The sequence below is a fragment of the Gastrolobium bilobum genome, unplaced genomic scaffold (genome assembly GCF_033153095.1).
Source record: "Gastrolobium bilobum isolate Gb01-03AN ecotype WA unplaced genomic scaffold, APGP_CSIRO_Gbil_v1 utg9008, whole genome shotgun sequence".
Taxonomy (NCBI): Eukaryota; Viridiplantae; Streptophyta; class Magnoliopsida; order Fabales; family Fabaceae; genus Gastrolobium; species Gastrolobium bilobum.
In genome coordinates, this window is record NW_026898340.1 from 175,837 (window position 1) to 202,464 (window position 26,628).

Genomic DNA, 26,628 nt, shown 5'->3' on the forward strand with positions numbered 1-26,628 from the left:
AGAAGTAGAAAGAATTACAATTCTCATCCCTCCCAAAATTCTAGATATAAAAATGTGTGTAATTTATGTAAGCTAATGTAAAAAAAAATAGAAAAATGAAATCTCAAATACTTTTATGTATATAGAAAATAATTTTATCTTCTATAATATAAAAAATAATAGATCCTGATTTTAACAAGTAAAAAGAATATGGTAAATAATAAAAAAATAGGAAGTATGGCTTTTCTAAAGCTAGCACGTGTATCAATTCATTTAGATTGAGTTCGAGGTAGGGTGTTAGAAATTTGATAAGGAAAAAATTTATTGCGTTGCGATTCTAGGTGAAAAAATTATCCTAAAATTTGGTAACAGCGACTGTGATTCTTGGTGAAAAAAAAATTAAAAATAATAAGCCTTAAAATGCTTCCCGTGGAATGGAAGCATTTTTTATTTTTATTTTTAAGTTAAAAGCATAAGCATGACAACACAGTAAGGGGGCGTTTGGTACGCGGCATTTGGCCGGATTCCCGGGAAACTGAATTTTTCTAAATTTTAAATTTTCGAATATTATCGTAAACTGAATGTAAAAATTATATTTTTGAAAATTAAGATTCCGGGACAAATAAAAATTTCTCTTGTACCAAACGCCCCCTAAATAGTCACATGCAGATCCATTCAAAGCTGTTGTTAGCCGTGGTAGAGGCCAACACAACAAAGTGAACAAACATGAACATGAAACATGAACATGAACATGAACACACACAAAGACAACATATGATATGAGGTTGACATTAAAATCCAAAACCCCACGGGCGGCACAACACAAGCCATTCTCTTTCCCTTCCCTTTTCAAAAAGCAAGCTACAATCTTTCCATCTATACTCTCTCTCTCTCTCTCTCTCTATCTAAAAGCACTTCTTCACTGTTGTTGGATAACCAAATTGGAACAATCCCTTTGCATCTGATCCTAGAATCACAAGCCTAGATACTCATTTTTTAGCTTTTCATTATCTGTGAGTTCAAGCTTTCTTTTTGTCTTTTTTTGTTTGGCTTTTTCTCTCATTTCTTCAATTAAAAAAAAGTGAAAAGAAGTAAGTTTAGGGTTTTGTTTCATTTTCATAAACTCTTAGAAGTTGCTTTGACTTCTATAAGCTTAATGGGTATGGATATCTCTCGTTCTGTGTTTGTATTCTTTAATACTTTTTGTTCAGTTTATGCATATCTGGGTTTATGTTCCATTTTTTTTGTTTTCTCCTATGCTAAATTATAATAATCTGCTCAATTACCTATGCTAAAGGTTGCATTTTTGTGATTGGCAGAGGTAATTGCTTGCAAAAAATGACAAGGGTGACCCGTGATTTTGGTGATACAATGCAAAAAGAGGCAGTGCCTGCGGTATCTTCTGATGTGATATTTGCTTCAAGTCGGTTTCCTAATTACAGAATTGGAGCTAACAATCAGATAATGGAGACAAAGGATGACCCAAAAGTACTATCTGTGAAGGAGGTTGTTGCACGTGAGACTGGACAACTGTTGGAACAGCAGAAGCGTCTCTCAGTTCGTGACCTTGCCAATAAATTTGAGAAGGGTTTGGCTGCTGCTGCTAAGTTGTCTGAAGAGGTGCTGTTATACTCTTTTCTGTTAAAACTTTTTCCCCCCCCTTCATAGCTATATTATTCTTCCTTTTGGAGGGTTTTGCATCCAGTGATTTTTATCATGTAATATTTTGTATTAAAATAACTAGTGAACATAGTTTTCAAAGAAACTAATGTCCCTTATTTTAACTAAGCTTTTGATATGCTTGTGAAATTCAGGCTAGGCTTAGAGAAGCAGCATCATGGGAAAAACATGTTCTTTTGAAGAAGCTTAGAGATGCACTTGAATCCTTAAAAGGGCGTGTGGCAGGCAGAAACAAGGATGATGTGGAGGAAGCTATAGCTATGGTTAGTTATTCTTTAAAACAAAAATAAAAATAAAAATAAAAAGGTAGATATATACTTCACATGTTTTTAAACAGATGTTCATATTTATTTCGTCATGTATAATTCATATCAAGCTAACAGCATAAATATAAAGTCTTGTTTGTCCTCTATAAAAGTCAAATTGGGAGTGTGTATGCAAATGAACGGCTTTGAGAGTAAACTTTGGGATGGTTTTCTTATAATTTGGTTTAAAGCTTTTAGAAGATAATTTTCTTGTATAATAATTAATAACTCTTTCAATGCTCCACTCTTGGCTAAAAAAATTCTATTTCTTTAATTGATAGAATGTTCGTTCTGAAACCAGTTTATTTGTGCCTTTACGATCTTCTAAGAGAAGCAATTGTAACTTATTCTGTGCATTCTTCAGGTTGAAGCTCTAGCAGTACAGTTGACTCAAAGGGAAGGGGAACTTATACAAGAGAAGGCAGAGGTGAAGAAGCTGGCAAATTTTCTTAAGCAGGTGATGTTATCTTCTTTTACCTGATGATAGAAAATGTTTTATTTGAAATAGGAAAGAAAAAGGCAACAAGATAATAATGTATCCTCTCTATTAGCTTCAACAGTAAACATGACTAAACCAACATTGGCATCAAAGAGAACTATAATCCCTCCCCATGTCTACTAAAGAAATTCCCTGAAAGAAAGTATGTACTGTGCTCCAGATAGATGTCATAAATCCTATTCTATCCTGTCACAGATTTAAGCCCAAAGATTTCCCTTAAACTTCCAAGCACTCTGCTTCAACCATAGAATAGACATCATAAGACAGTGTAAATTGTGCACTGCCATAAATTGAGCAGCGTATTACGCCCATGATTCTGATAACGACTGGAATATTGCATATTAAAGACATTATACGATAAATACATTAGCTTCTATGTTATGAAATAAATTTGCCTCAGTTTATATCTTCTTTGCATGTCTGTTATTAAGAAATTTCCTTTTCCACTGCTCAGAATTGATATTAATTTACAGGCTTCTGAAGATGCTAAGAAACTTGTTGATGAGGAAAGAGCTTTTGCTCGTGCTGAAATAGAGGATGCCAGAGCTGCAGTTCAGAGAGTGGAAGAGGCACTTCAGGAACATGAGAGAATGTCCCAAGCTTCAGGGAAGCAGGTTTGTGGTATTTTCTTGTTATTTGCCATGCTTTAAAAATGGGAATTTGGATATTTCTTTATGCCATAATGATAAATGCTTCAGACTTAATATCACTTGTTTTATTATTCTTATATTTTTCATGCAATTCATTTCCTGAAAATCTAATTTATCAGTTATTTATTAAATTATGATGGAACAAAAATTGGTACTTGTTTGGATTTGAGGACTTAAATTGAGATAGGTTACATAGTGGATATTTGCAGCTAGTTATCTTGAAAAGGGCAAGGGAAAATGGAAGATGAGAAATTTGCTTAAGAAATTATTTTTCTACTTAAGGTTTCTTGCATTTTACCTTTGCATCTTACTTTCTTGGCCGTTGTTATTATGTCATATCCCTTGTGCTAGTGTTGCCCCTTTGTCTGCTTTCTTAGCTCTTCCCACTTAAGTGTTTTAGCTTTCTCTTCACTTTTGTGAGGAAACAAATACTGCAGATATATGTTAACTCAGTACTTTCATTTGAACAAAATTTGGCTCTATGGGACCTTTAGGACGTAGAACAATTAATGAAGGAGGTTCAAGAGGCTCGAAGAATCAAAATGCTGCATCAACCAAGCAAGGTATATATTAGATACTTGCCCCTATTTTGTCTCTTGTCTAAATTTAGTAGTTGCTATTTCAAATGTCTTTTCTTGTTCTTAGTTCCAGTTCCCCTACCCTCCCATTTTTAGGCTCTCTTCAATACTTTTAGGTTCTCTTCAATACTGATTGTCAGTATATTTGGGTGTGCCCAGTCTCTTAATTCTGTTATTCATCATAAAGAGCTTGTTGTGGTTGAAATTCTTGAGGAAAATATGTTGTACTTGTGCCCCGTCTCAATTTTCGTAGACTTCTTATTTCCATACTATTAACATATTTATCGAGTTATTTCAAGGAAATGAAAACATTGATTGTTGATTGATTTGTAGGTCATGGATATGGAACATGAGCTTCGAGCATTGAGGGTTCAACTTGCAGAGAAGACTAGACATTATCTTCGACTTCAAAAAGAGGTATGCCTGTCATCTTATGCCATGTTGAAGAGGTTGTGATGTGAAATTGTGAATAGTGTCCAGGCCAATTCTATGATATACTCACAGCGTTGATAACTTTATTTGGAAGACTTAATGTAGTTGTTGGTGCTTGTTGGTTTGTTTAAGCAGGATGTATATTTAATCATATTTAGTAAATTTGATGTGATTTTAAAGTTTGGTTTTTGGTTGGGTGGGGATCTGTGTTTATATAACACATTTGGACATTATAGACGGAGCCTGTTTTGTTTACTACGGGGATGACTTGTCAATCGTAGTGTGAGTACCAAACTATAGGGGGATATGTTATGTTGCCTCTGCTTCATATAATGCAGTGCATACATACCTTCATAATACTTTTTGTAAGGGAAAAGTGTGTATCATTTTAAAGAATGTAAAGTTGTGTCATTTTAAGTGAGAGAAAGAGATAGATAAAGGAAGAGAGAGAGTGGACAAAAAAATATAAAAATATGGGTCCCACCTCTTTGTGAGAGTGAAATGACACAAGTTGTGTCATTTAAAAGGACAAACACTTTTTCCTATTTGTAATACAGAACATCTGGTCCTATAATTCTTTTAGATTTGCTTTATCTTTTCTGATGAGCCATCTCCAAAATAGAAAGAAACTGAATAGATTCTGAAAAGCATGTGAATATTCCATATTCCTTCATTGAGACATTATGATATTGTATGGTTGTCTTCTATTATAAGTTTCATTCTCTGATTATTCTTTGTGCTACTTTTCAGCTAGCAAGGACAAAGAAAGGCGGGGAAAATGTTCCACATTTATATGAACTTGAAGGGACTGAAACGTTAGGTTCTTATTTGCAAATTCAACCTTGCTCTGATAATGCTCCTGAAGTTTCAACGTGTTCAATTCAGTGGTATCGTGTATCATCTGATGGTGCCAGAAAAGAACTTATTTCAGGTACATCCACATGAAATTTTGCACTTTTTATGATGAATTCCTTTTGTAGATGACATTTTCCTTTTGCATATTTTACACATTATCTGCTTCTGGTATAGCATGTTTGATCATTGGTCACTTGCCAAAATGAAAATAACATTTTGATGATGACATTTGTCTCCTTAGTGTTTAATAGAAAATTATATATGGCAGGCAGCACTCAAACCCTCACGTACTGATGAACTGATTGTTAAGTTTTTTCATTATAGATGAATGTCCAAATTGACTGCTTGTTTTGTGTATATACAACTGATTTTTATTTTTTATTTTAATTCATAGCTTGTGACTATTATACATTTAATTTAGCCAATCTTAACAGTCAGTGGGGCTTAATCTGTAAGTTGTGCTGTTCAAGATGCATTGTGCTTGAACACTGATTGTTATTACAAATTTCATCGAGTTCCACTTTTTTATCTTTGCTTATCATTTAATACAACTGTCCATATCTCAGGAGCTACCAAATCAGTTTATGCCCCTGAACCTTTCGATGTTGGACGCTTATTGCAAGTTGATATTATTTCAGAAAGCCAGCATATCACTCTTTCAACCACTGGTCCAATAGATCCAGGTCTGGTTTCAATTGAGTCATCCTCATAAAATTTTTAGTCATGAACATGCGTACCTCCTATGCATTTGTTTCTATTTAAACTATAAAGTTATTTTCTTATTAATTTTAAGAGATGAAGACATGTTTTGATTTTGCAATAGTTGAGCTTAAATTGCTTTTATACTCTTATGCAGCTGCTGGTTTGGGAACCTATGTAGAGGCTCTTGTACGAAAACATGACACTGAATTCAATGTATGTTGTTTCGATCCTTTTAACTTTTATTTATTTCCTTTTCTCCCTCCCATAATAGGATAATTATAAGTGAGCATCAATGTGAGATATTGAGAAGCAATTATTTTGTATTGTATAAGCTTATCATTCATCACTTTTATGTCTACTTTATACCTCGTTTGTCCATGTTATTTTCCAACTTAAAAAAGGCTTTTTAGTGAACAAAATCATATTGTGGTGCTTTTGGTTATCGACTTACCAGCCAAACCCCATTAGACGCAATGAAAATTTTCAATAGGTGATGCTTGTAACTTGTGACCCTTGTTAAGTTTAGCTGTATTTTGACCCAAGGTGTGCACGGTTCCGTGCTTGTTGTTACAGTCTTGTAATCAAGTTTTCAATAAAAGAATAATGTTTAGTTTTGGCAAACTGTAGTTGTCTTGTACTTTGTTCTTCACATTTCACTGTAAAAAGTTTAGGAGTCAAATCTAGTCAGATTCCTTGACAATAATATTATAGTTGTATTTAATACTTTGCAGGTGGTTGTAACTCAGATGAATGGTTCCCATCATCCAACTGAATCTATTCATGTACTTCATGTTGGAAAGATGAGGATGAAACTCTGTAAAGGAAAAGCGACAATTGCCAAAGAATACTATTCAAGTTCAATGCAGGTATTTCAAATTGTGGATGCTGTCTAGTTCAAGATGACTCTTGTTCACAGCATCTAGTTTTTTGACTTTCTAGCATTATTCAGCTTTTGTAGTTTTACTAAATAAGGTACAATATGTGATTGTGATTAGAAAAACAATGTTTTAAGAACTTTCTTGCAGTATATCATTTTGTGTGGTAGATACCTTGTGTATTGAAGCTGTCTTTTTGTGCTGAAAAGGCATTTGTTTTGTGTTCATTGTGATATTTTCCTCCTCGCGTCCTTCGTGATGAACTGGAATTTGGTCAACCAATGTTCTTTAATCTTATTTTTTTTTAGCTTTGTGGAGTTCGAGGAGGTGGTAATGCCGCCGCACAGGCACTATTTTGGCGGCCAAAACAAGGGCATTCTTTTGTATTAGCTTTTGAATCAGAGCGAGAAAGGAATGCAGCCATCATGCTTGCAAGGAGATTTGCATTTGATTGTAATGTACGTCTTTCTGAACAATTTATAGGTTTATGCTGAAACATACATTTGTTAGAATTTAAGAATTTATCTTTTCTCTTTTACATCCTTTATTTTTCCCCCTTCTTGGTTTCCATTGCTAAATTGCAAATGCATATAATGCCAGATCATGCTTGCTGGACCAGATGACAGAGCTCCTATAGGGACCTGATGAGCCTCCTTAATCTTAATTCTCAAACCTGTAATTATCTGAGTTTTTCTACCTTGTATTATTAGTTTGTAACAGTAAAATATGCCTTGTTATTGTGTTAAATTGATAATGATTCATACCTTGTGGTCTGAATCCATTTATATAATTTTGTTTTACCTGCACCAAGGCATTTTTTTTGTTTGCCTTTGTGTGTTGACTGTTGATGTAAGTTTTAGAGGTTACATTATAGAATCGGTGGCAGCCATATCCAGTGTTTGAGGTGCTAATTGGTTGTATTCGATTGACAGACAATTACTATGAGAATTGTAATTGCATTTTTCTATGGACAGGAATTATGTGAATCTTCCTCACTATGTAATATTTCTAGTGCTATATTTACCTCAAAAGAATCCAATGTAGTGATCAAGATATTGTATGTTATATATATGTACAGTTTTAGTTCATTGTCTCACTCTCTGCCATTGCAACAGTGTATGATTTTAAAGCTGAGATCAATGTGGGAGGTTTATAAAAAAATAAAGAATTCTCAGCAAAAACCTAAATAATATGGAAAAAATTAAAAATTAAGAAACTGAAAAAGAGAGGCTTGCAGTCTGGTTACTATAATATTGTTAGCTTTTTAGCTATAATATTTGCAACTGTAATATCATTTGGAAGGTTACTGTTAAGTGATTGAATTGAATGTGGAACAATTAAAAACAAAATGGCGATATTGATACTATATTTTTGTTTTTTGAAAAAAAATGTAAATTCCCAACAACAAAAAAAAAAAAAACAATTCTAGGAAGTTTATTTTTTTTACTAAAGATAAAGTGAGTCAGCGAAAATAAAGATACTTGGGAGAAAATTATATAATTTTGGTAAAAATCATTTAGTGACCATTTTTTTGTGGTTGATATTTTCAAAGAGTAGAAAATTCATAATTTTTTTTATATATCATTATTATGATTATAGTATCGATACTATTTTAGGTGTGGGCGAGGCACAGTGTACTAATTTAGTGAATACATTTGTGAAAAAAGGTTTTCAAACTGTTCTTTAATAAAAAAAAATGAAATTCAATCAAGAAATGCCCAAAGGGAAATTATAGGTTAGAAGAAATTTCATATCTTCAAAGAAAGCAAGTTTTTGTAGTACTATCGTTCAACTAATTTACTAAATATAATTAAAATAATTAAAATAAGTTAGATAATCAATATATTTAATTAAATTTTAGGTCAAATGAATATACATATTTTTATTTTATATTTTTATATTTTATCTAGTTGTAAACGTCGATAAAGTTTAAAATTGGATAAAGTGATTGGTCGGTCGGTGTCGGGCACGTGTCATTTCCGTGTGGGCCTTGTTTTAGACAGTGGGTTGGTCGGTTGACACGCGCCTCCGTCAATCAACGGCTGGCATTTGCTCTGGTATTTGTGACAAATATTGACCCTTGATGCAATGGAACCTTCCTATGATTTTTTTCCCACCTACAAAATATTGATCTTGCTACTGTTGGGTAGTGTTGTGTTGTGCTAATCCTATTCACAGTGTTAGTGTTAGTCTTTCTCTCTCTTTCTTTTGGATCACCGATCTCATCTCAGGTACTTCTCTATATTTGACCGTGCTTCATTTTGGATTTTTGTTGGTTGGTATCTTATAATCTGGTCATTTGATTAAGCATTGACCTTATGATTCTGTGTATCTTCTATTTTGATTACTGGGAAATCCGTGAGAAATTGCATAAAAAACACAAACAGATTTTTTTTTTTTTCAAGTGTTACCCTGTTATGGAATTATAAGTTTTGCTGCATTTTTTGGATAATGCTGATCTAAAGTTTGTATTTTGAATAATATACTTGTATGTAATGCTAATGCGTGTGATCTAGAATGTCGAAGTGTTTTCTTCTTGCAAAAAATGAATCAGAGAGTTAACTTTTGACTTTGATTTGTTGTGTGATTGATTGGATCTTACCCTAGCTAATTGCTTTACGAATTTACCTTTGTTTAATTTAGATATGTCTACATCTGATAACCCGGAAGTGGTGGAAAGAGGTACTAAGGATGAAAAGCACAAGGGAGATGATAAAGAGGAAGAGAAAGGTGGATTTATTGAGAAGGTGAAAGATTTCATTCAAGACATTGGTGAGAAGATCGAGGGAGCTATTGGGTTTGGGAAGCCAACTGCAGATGTTAAAGGGATTCATATTCCATCAATTAATCTTCACAAGGCAGACCTTGTTGTTGATGTGCTCATAAAGAACCCGAATCCGGTGCCAATCCCTCTGATTGACATTAATTACTTGGTTGAGAGTGATGGAAGGAAACTGGTTTCCGGATTGATACCGGATGCAGGTACCATCCATGCACATGGAGAGGAGACTGTCAAAATTCCTCTTACTTTGATTTATGATGACATCAAGCAAACATATGCTGATATTAAACCCGGAAGCATCATTCCTTATAGGGTGAAGGTTGATCTCATTTTTGATGTTCCTATCTTGGGAAGGCTGACTTTACCTTTGGAGAAAACTGGTGAAATCCCCATACCATACAAGCCTGATATTGATCTTGAGAAGATTCATTTTGAAAGGTTCTCTTTCGAAGAGACGGTTGCAAGTCTTCATTTGAAATTGGAAAACAAGAATGATTTTGACCTGGGCCTCAATGCACTCGATTATGAGGTCTGGCTTGGTGATGTTAGCATTGGAGGTGCAGAACTCACCAAATCTGCAAAAATTGAGAAAAGCGGAATTTGTTACATTGATCTTCCAATTACCTTCAGGCCCAAGGATTTTGGCTCTGCCCTTTGGGACATGATTAGAGGAAGGGGCACGGGTTACTCCATGAAAGGAAATCTTGATGTTGACACTCCCTTTGGAGCAATGAAATTGCCTATCAGCAAAGAAGGTGGTACTACCCGTCTTAAGAAAAATAAGGAAGATGGTGGTGACGACGACGACGATGAGGATGAGGTTTATTAACTTCCTTTATCTTTGTTTCTTGTTTCCTATCAATGTTTTGCATGATCTCCAGAAAGTTGCTAGTCTTACAGTTCTGTAAAGTTAATCCATCTGCATGCGCAATCATTGTCCATTAATCATAAATAACAAAATGTCATCTTTCTTATTTGTTTTTGTGCATGCATATCAATGTTTATGGGTTGCCAGGTTAACTGCTTGGAAGTATCTTTTATAGGAATTGCCATTGTTGATACTGGAAATTTCGTTTAGAAAACATATTTAACTGGCCAAATTTTGATGGTATCAGCATGTAAATGTATCTAAGTTGCCATGCCCTAATCCTACTAATAATAATTGTAGCAGCCCCCAGCATTGTATATCCTAATGCACTCACTATAGCTTGCATTTGTGCCTGAGAGTAGAGTTTATAAACTCTAAACTCTGGTGGTAATATCTTACTCTATCTCAAACTTCATGGTTTGAGTGGAACTTTAGATACCAACACAACCTGTCACTTCTATAAATTTGAGTATTATTATATTACTCCAGGGCTGGCCTTGAATTCATCTATAGTTATTGTCTGGCATATTTTCAATACCGTAGGAATGTTTCAGAATCAAGTATTATAAAAATTAACCTCTGTTTAATTGGAAAACTGAGGATAATAGATTTAGTGAACAATTATTGTCTTAAATTTTCTTTCCAAAAAAAAAAAAGAAGAAGAAATAAATTGTTGTCTTCAAATCAAGCTATTTTCCTTTATTATCTCTTGGTAATATAACTAAGCAGGTCAATATCTTTTCTCTATATCTTCTTTAGTGTATTTTCTTGTGTTATAATTTGTCTTTAATCTTTTTCTTTGCAGGATTGAAGAACTGTAGCAAGTTATTACTAGCTGTTATTTTTATATGCAGCGTATGTCCATTAGAAAGTTAAATAAAATGGGACTTGAACCTAAAGGCATTGCTTTCTTAGTTATGATGGCCTTTCATGTATCTTGAGAGATAAAGTTGACATTTGAATCATTTAGTATAGTATTTTAGTGAATATATGCTGCAGTCTGGCGGGGGTCTTTCTCTTGAAACCGTGTTCTAGTACGAGTACTTGATGGATGATCATGACATATGGTGCTACCTTTTGGGGGAGATAAATGATCATTTGCCAATTTTTACAGTTTCAAATTTATTTGCCTTGGAAATTTGCGTCTGTGTGTTTTGAAGTTGACAATTCAGCATCCCTTCTTTTGAAGGAATCTCTTTGGTTTTTATTAGACTGTTGCGCACACCAGTATAAAAACTCCACTTTAGCCATTCTCCTAATCTTAATCTCTCCCTTCTATTTGTAAGCGAGGAAACATAAAGTTTTATGATCTGTTTTTCTTTCTTCATTTTTCTTTTCGCTTTTAATTAAACTGAGCATGTACCAGCCAACATAATGGCATATAAAAGCTTTTGTATGAATTGACCCCCATCCCGGTCTCAGTATTAAAGCAAAAGCTATATTGGCTTCTGATAGTTGGACCATCAAGACAAGGTTTTCTCATAGACTCTCAGTTATTGTTTTGCCAAATTGCCAGTAATGCTTGGTTCAAGAGAAGAGTATATCTGAAATTCAAGCTTCCATTGTGTTTGGTTTTGCATATCTGTACCGAATTAGCCATGACTTGATCACAGTGATGTGCACATTTCATAGGCATTTTTTTTAGTGGCCCAAATCATAGATTGCGATGTAAGTCGATGCTGATTCAATCCACCGTGAGATGTACTCATAATATGATAACCAACCATATATATTGTAATGTTCGCAAATTGATGAACACATAACATCGATGTAGTTCCTCAACACAACTTGAATGAACTTCGACGTGCACGTACTCATCATGAGTAGCAATATCCCATTCAAGTGATTTGCAAAGCAAAACATTACGTTAATATGATTTTTATTGCATCATTCTTAAGTCAGATGAGCAGCTCCTCCACCCTATAAATTAATATTCAGATGATGGGACGAATCATTGCAGGAGGAATACGAAGGAATGTAATATAAAAATTTTCTTAGCCATAGTTGCTGATAAAATATTTGATCTACAATCTGTACAAACAAGAAAAATGTATATGTATATGTATGTGTATACACTTTTTCTATCTCTAGGCTCAGGACTTGGGCAATTGTTGTTGCTGCACCACTAAAATTGATGCTTTAGTATTGTTATCTGAGGAAGCAAGCAAATCTCCAATCACACCCAACTCAGAAAACTCAGTCCAACTTTCAAGTTTTTCTGTCTGAGGTGATTTGACCCCATTACGTCTCCCAACTATAATGAAATCATGTTGATCTGCTATTTCTGAGACTAAAGCAGTGGTCTCGGAAGGGCCATCAATAGTTATTTTTTCAAATTTCACATTTTCTATGGGGCCATAATATCCCTTAACACCCTTCAGCACCTCCTCATCGAGCATATAGTCCCAGTTTGTAACTTCACTGGTGCTTGCAACCAAGTGGTACACAACCAAATTAAAAGTGCATTCTTTGATTGCTCTTTTAGCCAAGCACAATGCTTCTCTATCATCTGCTCCCCCCAAGAAAATCATGGCTATTTGCTTTCCTGTATCGTTGTTTGAAGAGGACCCTCTATTGACAAGAATCCCCACTGAGCATGGTGCTCTTTCCAGGACCTTGCAATTCAGAGTCCTTATGTTCTCATCATCTGATTCAACAGAACCATCATCTGCCCATCTTATATGAAATGGAAGAATGATGATGGATGCAAGTTTGTCCAATGCAAGATAACAAACATCATCTTGCATGAAGCGTAATGGGGATATGGCTGTGTAGGTACTCACCGATGCATTACCCGCATAGTCATGTTCAAAAAGGTCAAAAGTAACAATGACATCTTCAGAGAAGTTGCGGGCTGAGCCAACCCTTTCTTGAAGCCGGTGTGAGATGAAAATGGGAGAGGATCTTCCAACAAGCTCCATGAGATGCATGACATGAACTACCAATGGATTGTTTGATGTAGGACAGAAAATGTCAAGAGCATCCCTGATTGAATGTGTGTGGCTTGGTTTGCGGATACATGCAACAATCCTAAGCTCTGAGTTGGGTTTCAAGTGTAAAATGTTCCTTTTCTGATATCCTGCGTATTTCCTTGAAGGGTCATACAAGGCCTTCACACCAATATGTGCCATGCTTCCCAACACCAAGACAGATATAGTCATCAGGGCTATTGCTTCTTTGCTCAAGAACTGCAATAATAATTCAACAAGTGAATCAGAAATGAAGAATGATCAAATTACAGTGTCCTCCTTGTCTTGTTGGTATTAAATTTTTTAAGAAAATTAATTAATTTTGATATTATGCATGAAGGAATTGAGTTGAATGGATTATTACCAGAGCATCATGTAGAAATATATGCGTACAAAAATCCACAACACCTTTGCAGCTCAACATGAGACCAAGGCATAAACCATCCGTTATGGGCATGTGGCAATACTTGCAAATTCCAATGGTGATTAGAATCTTAAGCAAATGGATGACAATGATGGTGACAGTTAGAGTGAGAATCAGCCTGTGATTAATTAGTACAGTAAAATCAAGCTTCATGGCACAGCTGGTCACAAAGAGTGGTAAAAGGAACCATGTGTTGAACAACTCAAACTTCTTAACCAACTCAGACCCTAATGGAGGACCTTCAGGGACAGCAAGACCAACGAGCAATACCCCAGCTAACACAGTCTGGTTAACAAGTATTCCTCCAAACATAGCAGCCAAAAGGGTCAAGATGATGACGATGGTGAAGTGTAATCTCCTCACAGGTCGACCTTCTGGAGTTTTTCTCACAATCCACCTCATTGCAGGACGTGCAATGAGAGGAACCACAACTAAAAAAGTCATGTATTTGAGTGCAGAAAAAAGAGCCACTTGGGATCCATTGACTTGTTCCTTTTTGGAAGTTTGTGTCACAGAATTCCTCATAATAGAAGTGCCTAATCCTGACCCAAATGTACTAATCGCATCACTCACCAGAGCTGATGAAAGTGCTAGGCGTCCAAGTTCAGAGTTCAAAATTTCAAGATCAGATAGTAAAGAAGCTATCACAGGAAAAGAACAGCTACTGTGACTTATCACTATCACAGGAAGACTTGACCCGTCATAAAGTCCAAGGTATGATATCCAATCATCCATGAATCTGTAACTTATGGTAAGACCAATAAACGTGGGAATCAGTAATGACGCAAGAGCGATTGTCCAAGCTTTCCTACCAGTTCTTGTTATCATGCTATAGTCCATTTGCACACAATTTAGAAACAGGAACCACATGTACCCAAATACTGATATTAAGGTCAATACATCTTCACTCCCCATAGGAAACAACATATTTTTGTATTTGGTCAATGCTTCTATCTTGATAGACGGACCTAAAACAATGCCAGCCTGCAAATGGAGACATGCAATTTTTCATCAAATGAAAAAAGAAAAAAGAAAATAAATAAAATATTTTGGTCTTGTCATTTTCCTTAAGATCATACAATGTCCTGTGTCATGTTCTTAAATGACTCTAGAAAGAGTAAAAAGTTTGAGCTGTTAGCTAAAGACATATTAATAGTTTCATAATATATTTCTCTAACACACGCTTGCTCGTACAAGGATCTATTGATCAAGGGTGGATAATGCATAAGCACTCTTATTTGTGGGAAAAACACTACACAATATATATATATATAGAGAGAGAGAGATAGATACAGAGAGAGAGAGGGGAGGATCAACTTATATCGATGTAAGAATAATAAATCTTACATTTAATCTTAATCATTAATTTTCGTCAATCAAACATTTAAGATTGATTGGGTTATATTTCCCAATAACTTATAAGCGGTAGATTTACAAAAATCAACTGTTAAGATTAAGTGTAACATTTATTATTTTTACACTAATGTAAAAAAATCCTGCCTCATATATATATATATATATTTTAATAGAATAGGAACAATGAAGATCAAATTGATCATTGGTCACCTAAACTCTAATACCTAAACTCTGATACCACGTAAAAGAAACAGTTTAATCCAAAAGTTTAAAGTGTTAAATGAAAACTATGGTTTTATATTATATTTCTGTAACTTAAAAAGATAGGAGGAGAAAAACAAACCATTAATTGTGAAACGAAATAGGGGAGCCCCATGCGCTTAAGTACCAAATGAAAGCATTGCGTGATGATGAAAATGGTGAGAATTTGCAGCTCAAATAGTGGCAACGTGGATTTTGAAGGCAATGCATCAAAATCAGATTGACCCCATATGCCATCGGATGCTACCCTGGGTGGCAGATCAATGCAAACATCATAGCCAAAAAATCTGAAGTCTGGGTCTGAAACGTTTTTGTTTAACCTTACGAAATCAAAAATTGTTTGGTTAACTGCTTCCATTTTGGTGTGTCTCTCTCTTTCTCTTTGTGTCCCAAATAAAAAGAGAACGCGATAAAGAAATACAGTAGAAGAATGGAACAAGAGTATTTATTGATCTGATACCTCAAATACAGTATAATAAACCTTTATTAGTTCGTTGGTTACTTAACCGTTTTTTTTGCTTTGGTGTGACAGAGTAGCTTCTTAGCATATAACCATTTGAACAACATCATCAGACCAACTGATAAATAATACCAGGTTTTCGTTGCTTGTTCCATCTGTACTCATAACAAGAAAAACGACTTTTTAAAATGTCGTGTCAAACGTCGTGAACCAGAAGTTGGAGACCGTTAATCTGAAGCAACTAATTCAATCTTCAGAATTCCAACTAATGAAGGCAGATAATCTTCGCGTTAATCGCAAAGTACAACTACTTACATTAACGGAAAAGAATTTTTATGTTTTTCATTTGAATAATATTATTGGCTATTTTTATGTGTTTCAACTTGCTATTGATAGGGTACTAAATATAGGGAAAAAACAATTAATTAGTTGTCTTCCTGTATTGTATCTACTATTTGTACAGTATATTATCAAAAGATATTGAAAATAAATAATTATATAGTATAAAATGAATAATAATAAAAAAGAGATAATTACTATTCTAATTCCTTATTACCGTTACACATAAAATGCATGTTAAATTGGGTGTTAACATTTTTTTTTTTAAAATTAATGCAAATTATTACACTAAAAAATTCTCGTGAACCTACCTCACCTGTAAATATTTGTTTTCTATTCTCTTTTTCCTTCCCCTACCCCTTCGCAAAGAAAGAAAGTCTTGTGGTCTCAAAAAAATACATCGTCAATTATTATTATTATTATTATTAAGGCCATATTGACAATGCCTCTGTTAATCTTCCTTCTTTCATCATGGTAACTTGAACAAAATAAAATAAAATAAAATAAATCTTCCCAAAACATACAGTGAATTACTATATTCCTATAAGCCATCTAGAGTATTTTGTCTAGGGCTTGCAGCTTAAAAGTCATGAATCCAATACCTTGAGTTCATTAAGAACTCAATTCAATACCACGGTGAGCCTCGTAGTATATAATGTATAAACAACTTTTCAACTACCTACCAAATAAAACTTGGGGCACGTAATGTAAATGTAAATAATATCTACGTCAAACAAAAATTCTAATCTTACGTAACATATCCTATAAAGGTAAGTTTTATATCAACTTCGGAGTGTCTATTCCAGGCTTGCATGGCAAGATACAGGCATGCACCACATGATCTGAAGGTTCATGCCTCATGGAAAGATTCAACTGTCGTCCAACTCTTACATTTCAATTGCAGATACACTGATAGATGTACATACGGCACAGCAAAATGTCAACAATACTTAATATAATGGAAGAGTATTGGAGGACTTCTCTCCCTGCCGGACCAAAATAGCAGATTTCTTTAGTGGAAAAATGAGGTTACTTGAGACGGAAAAACATGGAACCCCGAACATATATTTCACTATTTCAGCCTTTCACTATGGAAATTACCACTGAGTCACTTCACTTCCGTAGCCAAAACAAAAATGAAAATCTCGTCTGGTGTGCTTTTTTTGACTAGCAAATGAAGATGTCATCTTTTCACAATATGATTTCAATTCAATTGATAAAATAATTCAAATCCTTGATCTTACTACGGTTTAAAATGTCATCCATATAAGGAATATATGCATGACATCCACAACAAAATTGGGTTTCAAAGTAGCAAGGAAAACCATTAAAATTCAGAACAAAAGTAAACCAAAATGTGCTACCGGCGTTTCAGAATCGGAAGCAAACAGTCATAGACCCTCTCCATACGCGATGTCACAGTGAGCTTGTATGTAGTTTGCAGGCCAGGCCTAGCCAAATCAATTATATCCTGACGCAAACTGTTCATAATATTACTCATTTAGCAACAACACGACATTCATAATATTCTCTAGTTCTTTTCACATGCTTGTTGAGATATATAGTCTCACATTGATTGTGTGGGCAACTAATGTGGCCTTTATAAGGCCTTGGGCACTCCCACCTTTTGCGTTAGCTTTTGGGGTAGTGTATCCCAAGGTTCTTTACATGGTATCAGAGCTTGAGTGACTACAAGGTCACAAGTTCGATCTTCACCGCCTTTCACTTTAAAGTGGAATTAAAATAAAAAAAACACAAAAGGTAAACCAAAAATTGGGCCTATGCGATTTTACGCTTCTAGCCCAATGGGCTCTCGTGTGAGGGGGCATGTTGAGATATATAATCCCACATTGATTGTGTGGGCAACTAATGTGGCCTTTATAAGGCCTTGGACACTCCCACTTTGAGCTAGCTTTTGGGGTGGTATATCCCAAGGTTCTTTACAATGCTAAAACAATAAGTGGACATAAATATAAATATACAAAACAGAAATAGTGACTACTCATCTATAGTTGAGAGAGAGAGATGGAAACTAACCACTGCCACTCTCCGGAAGCTTCTGCATGCCTCTTAACGGAACGATATAGGCGATCCAGGCTATAGAGTACCAAGCCAAACATACATTGTGCGTCTCTCTCCTGTAAAGGATAAGTAACATGACTTTTCTATCTTTGTTCTGGGGCATGCATCATGCATGTCATTCAAATTAACTAAATGCAGTTAGTGAATCCCTAGACTTCAAACAAATAAAGACAACCATTAAAAAGGCAACAACCAGGTTTCGTAGGCACAGTGAGGAACATTTTTCATATTCATATATCAAGAACTTCGACATCTAAGGAACACTATTGGATGGTTTGGTTGAACAAAACCCAAAGCAGCACTGAGAACAAGCAAATGAACCAATAGTAGGACATCTTCATACTACTATGGTAAAGTGAATTCCACATATATTAGATGAGGGCATGGAAACAGTGCTCTTCTTTCAATAAAGAAAAAGTTCAATCTGCAAATTTAATTTATGATTTTATAACTTCTAATTATGTAAAATTACATATAAAGGATGCATCAATCGTGAGTACTATTATTATTATTTTGTAGAAATGTGAGTAATTTAATCAGAAAATCATGCTTGGTGTTTTGTTTGGAGGATTTTAAGACCAAATCATGTGAAATTTTCAAACTAGTCAAGCCACCCAAAGTGGGCCTAACCATTTATGAAAGATAAAATGGTCTTTTTTTTCCTTTCACCTCTCATAGTAAGCACTACTCTCACTTTATATATATATGGGAGAAAATTCTTTTAATCTCAACTCTCATTGTAAATGTTGACTATAAGATTACATACCTATGAATGTTTAATTTGTCTAAAATTGGTGTGCATGATCATCAAGATAATATCACATGAATCAACGATTAGATTCCTTAAATTTGTATTTTAAAAAAGGTTATTAAACAGTGTAAGTGTCCAAAACTTACTCTTGGAGTATGTGGATCCCTTTCCTATAATCCTATCCACACACAGACACAAGATGATAAATGATGTGGCCTAGTAGACTTTCATTTCGAGGAGGGTTAAACAAAATCAACAGTCATATATGTTCTTGTACAAAATGCATCCTTATTTTTTAGTACGTAAAATCAACAGTCAGGTAAGCTTCTTACCAACCCTTGCTCAACAGAAATTTGGTACTGTATAATTCTTTTCTCAACCTCTACAACAAGTAGCCTCCTCTGAATCCGAGCAATTCTACCTCTTCCTTCAGCTTTTGTATCCTGATTAACCAAAACAGAATATCAGATAAAATTTAACATGGAAACTTTTGATTTTGTCATAAGTTCGTGATTTTGTTCAAAGCAAACAAGAGAAGGGAAATCACCTGTTTGAACCATCCACGTACTAACATGATAAGTAAAAGAGAGAGAAAAAAGGCAGGTAAAGCAGCAAGAATTGCGAAGTTGATTTCATTTGCCCGTAGAATTTGGTTCAGCTCTAGCATTGCCCTGACCAAAATATCATCTTGAGGAACTAAAACAATGTGAAATATTCACTATGATTTTCAGATTTGAAAAACTCACGTCTCAATATCCAGCTTGAGCTTCTGAACCTGTAACAGTGAATAAATATGTTAAAAGAACTTAAACAGATGTTACATATAATATGAATTACATTACCTGAATAAGCATAGCCCGAGCCAGCTCTCCACTGAGCAGGTTTTGAATAGGATGTGTGAGTTCCTTCTCATATCTGCATTTATATTTGAAAAAAGTTAGATTATAACACTTGAATTATGATAACCACTAATAATACAAGAAACAAAGTGATAACTATGAATCTTATTAACAAAGATTAAAGAATCTAAATTCAATCAATGTATAGATAGGACTAATACATAGAAAAACATTTTCTGTATATTATCGTCCTCTTTTTCCATCAAAATCCAATTTTTGACTACGTAGAGTTTCAAATATCATCAATCAATGTAACTTGAAAAAAATTTATTTGAAAACCCAGGTAAAGAATTTATATTGTTCTAACTGGGACATCTGAAATCAGTAGGATAACTTTCAAAAGACACAACCCATTGCATAAAATTATTTGCCTATGGAAACTCATCTATCTCCACCCGATAAGAGACTGTTAACTTAATCTGGTAGCTAGCCCACACCCCAAACCAGAAATGCCTCAGCTAAAGAGATAGCATTACAATCATTTAATGTCAATGCCCAATTCAATAGCTCTTCATAAAAACACCCAACTTGCCTTCACAATAAACTCTGAAGGTCATTGGGATGGAGATCCATTTTAGTAATATATCCAGAAGAAAAAAAAAAGCTATCACCAATATATAATCAACCCTATAGTTGTAATGGAAAATTGCTCACAGGAAAATCCATGTATCTACTTCAACACTTCAAATTCAATTTCACAATTACCTTACTACTATCTTACCAACATATTTAGATATAACTAGTTCGAAAGTCAAATAATCCAATTATAACAATAAAAAAACCTAACTCACCTATCCATGACTATCTCAAGCATTTCCTGATCTGAGGCATTCCCTGGGAACTTCTGACCCTTCGTCTGCTCACTGAAAGCCAGTAGCATTCTGTACAGAAAGTTTTAAAAAGTTAAAATGAAAGCAATACCTATGCAACGAGCATGCCTTCCAATACCAAGTAAATTAACTACTGTTAGTCAAATTTTAAGTGATATCCATGATTAGGAGCAATGCATTACAGGTGGTCATATAAAAAGAACTAATTAATATTATCAAGGCTAGTTATCTCCAAAATATCCTAACCGCAGGACAAACATATTGTATCTCATTGCTAACAAATCTGAATTCTTTCAACAGAGATCTGGCTGGTAACAAATATAGAATTACATTTCCACTTATGGTACAAAAGGATGCTTGAAAACATTCTAAACTGATCAGAGTAGGTAACTGGAGTAAATTGAATCATTAGGATTAGAAAAATTAGCATCCTGCATTCATTGTGTAACTTTCAATAAGATGCTCAATTTTATTTTATTTTCATGAAATTCTGTTACTGACACGTAGTTGATGCATTCTTCTATTTCTTTTTCAGTTAAATCTTGTATAGAATCAGTTTCAACTTTCAAACCACAAAAGCAGCTCAATGCAACCCATCAGAAATTTCCCGGTGAAGTTTCACAAGCATAGTTACCCTGGTCTTAATCCTTCAAGTATTCCTTCACTGGCTTCACACCCTTTAGACATGGTTCATTGATTTCCATGCATGCATATTCTATTATGAATGAAGTATGGATGAATAAAATCATCAATCTGCATAATTACATATTAACCTAGAAGCAAACTTTCAGGATTCCCATGAAGCTTCAGGATACTAGTCTCTAATAACTAATTGTTTACTGGGTTTTTGAAGGGCAGGGTCCAGGGTGCTTCTGAAACTTGTAAATTTTCAAAATTAGCACTCATTATCATAAATTACTTATTTTTTTATTTTCAAATTATGACTAAATCACTTATATCTTCTCTTATTGGTCAAATATACATAGATGTGCATATATAGTATGTTACATTTTTGCATAAAGGTGAATAAAAACAATTTTGATATAAGAATGATATGATTTCATTTTCTTTAAAAAGTATTCCAAAGGGTTGAGAATTCTTACCAACAACAATTTATATTCAAAAGAACCATAGTAACAAAACCATTGTGATAATAAATTCTTATTTTTAAGGTGACTTGATTAACAAAATATATTGCAAAACTGTAGACAGTTATGTTAAAAAATAGATTTTGTGCATTGAGATTGTATACAGGTTTACTATTTAAATATTGGAAAAGGAGGACAACATGTTTAAAAAACAATAACCTGTGTAGTGAGTTGGAAGTCAACTGCACCTCTTCATGGTCCATGATACCTTGATGCCTCTTCCTGAATGTCTCAAAAAGTTCATCTCTGATGGACAAAATCTGGATATTGATTGCATTGGAATATATACAAATTATCATGTAGAACGAATAAGGGGTATTGATAGTATATACAATTTTTATGATTATTTTGTGATTTTAATAGGGATTACTTTGAAGGGTTTTATTCAGTTTAATTGGAGGCTTTAAGACAATTATAGAATAATGAGTACTAGGGGATATTAAATATAATAGAACTATTCTAGGCTTACTTGATTTAAAACAAGAAATAACATTTTCCCAGTTTTAAAAATTATTCTAAGGACTTCTTATTTCTGGTGGATTCTAACCTTATCTACCCAGTGCACACTAGGTTATCTACTAGACAGTATCAAGCCTTATTTCATGCTTCCATCCTGCGTTAGTTAGAAAACCTCAATCAGTAGGGTGCACTTTTAACATATTTAAAAATGGGAGCAAAGAGGGAGGGAGAAGATACAAGAAACAGAAATTTGTTCATTGCTAATACAAAATAGTCCTTTAGGAAGGCTACTTTGTTAATGCTAATTACCAAAAGATTAAGATTTAAGAGCAAAATGAGGTTGAGAAATTGAATAATGATAGCAACACCTCCCATCCCATCTTATTAAGATATGTTAAGTTCAAGTCCCCTTCATTTTGTCTAACAGTAAGTTCTCATGGACCAGGGAAAAAAGAATAAAGGAAAACAGAGTGCACCCCAAGTAAATAATGAAGAAGAAATGTACCGGTTGCTCTACATGATCCTTAAAAAAGCCAACTGTTGAGTCCTTCGCTTCCTGAATCCAATTATCAAGATCAGAACTTCCTGTCAAACTACTATGCTGTAAGAGCCATATGGAACATGCAGACAGACCAACTGCACCACATGTATAGCGAATCCAATACTGAGTTACTTTCCTTGGCTTTCTATGTTTCATAACCTGAAACAAAACACAATCATAATATTCATCTTAAAATTTTATCAAATTAACCAAGTAAATCAACCAGTATACGCCAACTAACAACTATAAATCAATCTGTATTATCAAAACAAGAAGTTGATTAATTCTTCAACTTTGGAACCTCCATAAATGATTAAATCCAATACATATGGTGCCCTAGTTATTGACTCAAGTGAAGACAATTTTGTCCACTTCAAATAGCCACTGAGGAAGCCCCAAAGATTGTTGGGAGATAGGAGAGAGCATAAGAGGCTCTCCTAGTAGTGTTTAACATATAAAAGGGTGAATTATAAAGTCAGCCCAAACATTGTCCAACAGTACGTCTACTATTCTACTTCTACTCAAAAAGCAGGTTTTGGGCCCTTTGGATCACCAATCAAAGTAGGAGAGCAGGGAGAGGAAGGGACAGAGTAACAAAAGACAAAATTTGGTGATCCAACTCTGTGGGACAACCATAGTCAGTATTATAGATTTCCAAAACGAACATAATACTTCACCTACACATAACTATCATTTGTATATTTGAGATAATATTTGCACTTCCATTCTAGCAAGCTGCGGTACATCATATAAAATTTCAACCTGATGTTAGAATGAAGACTATGGTGTGAAAGATAAAAAGGTTGTCTATTTTTTATTTTTTATTTTTTTTATTTTTTTTATTTTTTTTTGGGTTTCCTAGCATATATCCATACCCTTTGGTTGGGTGAGACAAATCCCCACGGGCATGGACATGGAGTAATACAGTTACCTATTGATTTAATCCTGAAGGAACTATTGCTTAAATGCAGCCAAAAATAAGTATTCTAATGTATAATACCAAATTACTCGAACAGAGGAAGATGTTTACATTCAATATCCCATCTCAAATTACTTTTTACAACTAAGAAAGAGTCTTTTAAGTAAAATGATTTTAATTTGAAAATAAATTATAACTAGTTCATCTTTAAAAATCTCAACAGCAAAAACTTTTTTATCTAGGTGACTAGTGAGACTTTGCTTATAGGAGTACACATAGATTCAAAAATAGTAAAAAGAAAATAACTATTTTGTGACCATTTTTTTAAAGAACTTAGTGTTTTTTTTTGTTGAAGTAAATGTTAAGAAAATAAAAATAGTGATGGGTTCATAAAGGCAAATAAACAATGCTAAATTGCTAATACTAATAGAGTGGGTTCGATAATTATGAAGATCAGATTGTGATCCCTATTTATTCTTTCCCACAATAGTAAAAATTATCAGAAGTAATTTATACCAGAAGTAATTTTTCCCTTTCTTCAATATTAAAAGACCATCCTTATCAGGAGACTGGAGAGCTCACTGAGCTACATAAATCGAAGACACTAAGACTAGGATCACCACAAGAGCTCTACCATACAATGAATTTTCCAACAACCAAATGAAAATCGGTGAAAATTCGGACATCCATCTCCTTCAAAAATTAATGAGATAACATAAGATAGAAGAAGCTCTTACAAGAAAAGATATGTAAGATTCCAGCTTGTGTAAATTTTGATAAACAGAATTGATAGCATCACTGATTTCACAATCTGTCCACTGGGACCCCTCCTGATTTATTTCAGGCAGCTTCTGAAACAGCAGGGGCATTGAATAGCTCCCATCAACAGAAGATTCACTCTGAAAAGTAATCATCAGTTCCGAGAAGAAAAGGTCAATTCTGGAAATGGGCACCCATACTAAATACAAGTTGCAAATTTACTCTTCAATTTTGCTTCAACAATCCAAGGCTCGTGGAGATATGAGTGATATAAATAAAGGAAAACAGAAAAAAAGCAAAGAGAAACAACTGCATTATTCATGTAAACCTGACGCATTGCATGTAGATGTCCAATTGAAGCTTCTAATGTTGAGAACAAATCATTAATTGTAATCAACAACGAGTGGAGCTTTTTCTCTGGATCCGTCACTATCTCTTCTCCAACTTTATCAACTTCCATATAAACCTGAGCATGAAGTTTCAAATTGTAAGTAATAAGTTTCAAATTCTATTTGTAACTTGATGGCATATTGGCATTTAACAAAGTTAAGTCAATATGCAATTCTTCCAGATTCATAATTTTCTACCAGTGAATTCTTAAGTTTATGCTGCATCTTTTCACCATATGTAATTGTCTAAGTTTACAGGATCATGTCATATGCCAGAAGAACTTGAATTCTATGCTGACTGAACTATCCTGTCAAAGCTATGCTAAAGAAATTCTCTCAAAGACACCAATAACAAGGCCAGAGCCGGAAAAAGGGTGGAAAAATTACCAGAAACAAAATTTGACCAATCAAGGGAAAAGAAGCCATTGATACAGAACAGGTAAGATATAATAAATATAACATATCCGTAATCATTCAAGATTTTATCTTAAACAAATAGTAAGATTAATAACATCAGTGTCACAAAAACACCCAATATATAAAAAATTAATAAGTGAGCTTGATAACAAGAGGTAACTGAGTAAGCAAATCATATTCAATATAATTATGAAAGACTATCATGATTCAAATTCAAACACAAGGAAACAAACCTGAGCCAAGAATGTGGCGAGCGAATATCTTAAGCTACTCAAAACAGTTACTCTCTCATTAATATACTCAGATGAAGATTGGCATAGATTCTGTATGGAAGAACCCTCAGCAGCACGTCCACGCAACAACTTAACTGTTTCATCAACAAAAGCCCTAGGACCTCTCTCAAAAACCATGAAATATGCTTTCCAAGCATCAGATCGCTGAATATATAAACAAATAAGCAGTATAACTATTTTTCAGAACGAACATACTTTGAACTATACATATATATAACAAAACAAAACGAAAAGAAAAAGACAAACACAAAACCTCAGCTCTGGACTGCCAAAACTGCAGATTCTTCTGAATGCCATGCAAATTTATCAAAACACGCTCTAATATATCCTCCAATACACCATGCACTTTAGATTCCTTAGTCAAGATCCTGCAAATACGAAAACAAGGTTGAGAATCAAATCACAAGTAGTCTTTAAACACGAATTCATTTTTTGTTTATTTTTATTGTCATTGATTTTCTAGAAGTGAAAAAGAGGGGAAATGAGCGTACATGGAAGAGTCGAGCGAATTGAAAAGTAACGGAAGAGGTAGGCATTCTCGACGTTGGGTTGATCTGAAGCGAGTAGTGAGGCTGTAGAGAAAACTTGTAGGGGAGAAGGGATAGAAAGCGCGGATTCGATTCAGGAGGTAGTTGGAGTAGAAGAATGACAAGATGGTTCTGTTTTCGGTTTCCGACGGTGGAACCGCCATGGGAACCAGCGCTCCAAGCTTTGCGCTGCTGTGTGACGGGAAGTTTCTGCCTCTTTTTTTGAATGCTTTGAGCTGATAATAGTATCAGTAGACCTAAAGGAAAATATTAACTAAAATTAAAAAATAGACGTGAAAGAGAAAACATATTAATTGACCATTGTTCATTTTTTAATCAAATGTTTACGCCAAAATCCATTATATTTACGTAAAATGCTATACTCTTCGTATATGAATTCACATAGATAATAGCTGTAACTTTTAATGAAATTTTTTCAGATAAAATTATACGAGAAAGAAAAATATTTTGAAAGACTGGTTCATAAAATTTTTAAGATAGTAACCAAAACTTGAAATCGGAATATTTAGATGGATAAATACACAACACACTATGATAAACTTAACATAGACTCATTTTATTTTGTTATACTAGATTAGT

The 26,628-nt window shown here is 34.1% G+C and overlaps 4 protein-coding genes across 6 annotated transcripts; 2 read left to right on the plus strand and 2 right to left on the minus strand.

Moving 5' to 3' along the window:
* Positions 1 to 725: 725 nt before the first annotated feature.
* On the plus strand, positions 726 to 7,484 carry LOC133315032 (stomatal closure-related actin-binding protein 1). 3 transcript variants are annotated; one of them, XM_061516576.1, is made up of 13 exons: positions 726 to 992; positions 1,299 to 1,599; positions 1,794 to 1,922; positions 2,329 to 2,421; positions 2,937 to 3,077; positions 3,608 to 3,676; positions 4,025 to 4,108; positions 4,874 to 5,054; positions 5,545 to 5,661; positions 5,835 to 5,893; positions 6,412 to 6,546; positions 6,864 to 7,008; positions 7,156 to 7,484. In XM_061516576.1, exons 2-13 carry the CDS (start codon positions 1,318 to 1,320, stop codon positions 7,176 to 7,178), a joined length of 1,458 nt encoding a protein of 485 aa, XP_061372560.1. In that variant the 5' UTR covers positions 726 to 992; positions 1,299 to 1,317; the 3' UTR covers positions 7,179 to 7,484. The 3 variants fall into 3 exon arrangements, with proteins under 3 accessions (XP_061372560.1, XP_061372558.1, XP_061372559.1); XM_061516574.1 differs by having other exon boundaries at positions 727 to 992; positions 6,864 to 7,013; XM_061516575.1 differs by lacking the exon at positions 726 to 992 and adding an exon at positions 1,029 to 1,139 and having other exon boundaries at positions 6,864 to 7,013.
* Positions 7,485 to 8,676: 1,192 nt separating this feature from the next.
* On the plus strand, positions 8,677 to 11,654 carry LOC133315033 (uncharacterized). Its single transcript, XM_061516578.1, has 3 exons — positions 8,677 to 8,786; positions 9,199 to 10,157; positions 11,011 to 11,654. Exons 2-3 carry the CDS (start codon positions 9,201 to 9,203, stop codon positions 11,014 to 11,016), a joined length of 963 nt encoding a protein of 320 aa, XP_061372562.1. The 5' UTR covers positions 8,677 to 8,786; positions 9,199 to 9,200; the 3' UTR covers positions 11,017 to 11,654.
* Positions 11,655 to 12,239: 585 nt separating this feature from the next.
* Positions 12,240 to 15,573, minus strand: LOC133315023 (cation/H(+) antiporter 4-like). The gene is made up of 3 exons (XM_061516566.1): positions 15,298 to 15,573; positions 13,539 to 14,582; positions 12,240 to 13,393 (listed from the first exon to the last, which is right to left on the minus strand). Exons 1-3 carry the CDS (start codon positions 15,571 to 15,573, stop codon positions 12,299 to 12,301), a joined length of 2,415 nt encoding a protein of 804 aa, XP_061372550.1. The 3' UTR covers positions 12,240 to 12,298.
* A 960-nt stretch (positions 15,574 to 16,533) lies between these two features.
* Positions 16,534 to 26,313, minus strand: LOC133315042 (protein DGS1, mitochondrial). The gene is made up of 14 exons (XM_061516587.1): positions 25,993 to 26,313; positions 25,755 to 25,869; positions 25,442 to 25,645; positions 24,731 to 24,868; positions 24,381 to 24,542; positions 22,689 to 22,883; positions 21,884 to 21,984; positions 20,538 to 20,627; positions 19,690 to 19,762; positions 19,594 to 19,622; positions 19,395 to 19,518; positions 19,180 to 19,290; positions 18,052 to 18,152; positions 16,534 to 17,495 (listed from the first exon to the last, which is right to left on the minus strand). The coding sequence occupies exons 1-14, from the start codon at positions 26,190 to 26,192 to the stop codon at positions 17,375 to 17,377; spliced, it is 1,764 nt and encodes a 587-aa protein (XP_061372571.1). The 5' UTR covers positions 26,193 to 26,313; the 3' UTR covers positions 16,534 to 17,374.
* Positions 26,314 to 26,628: the final 315 nt, after the last annotated feature.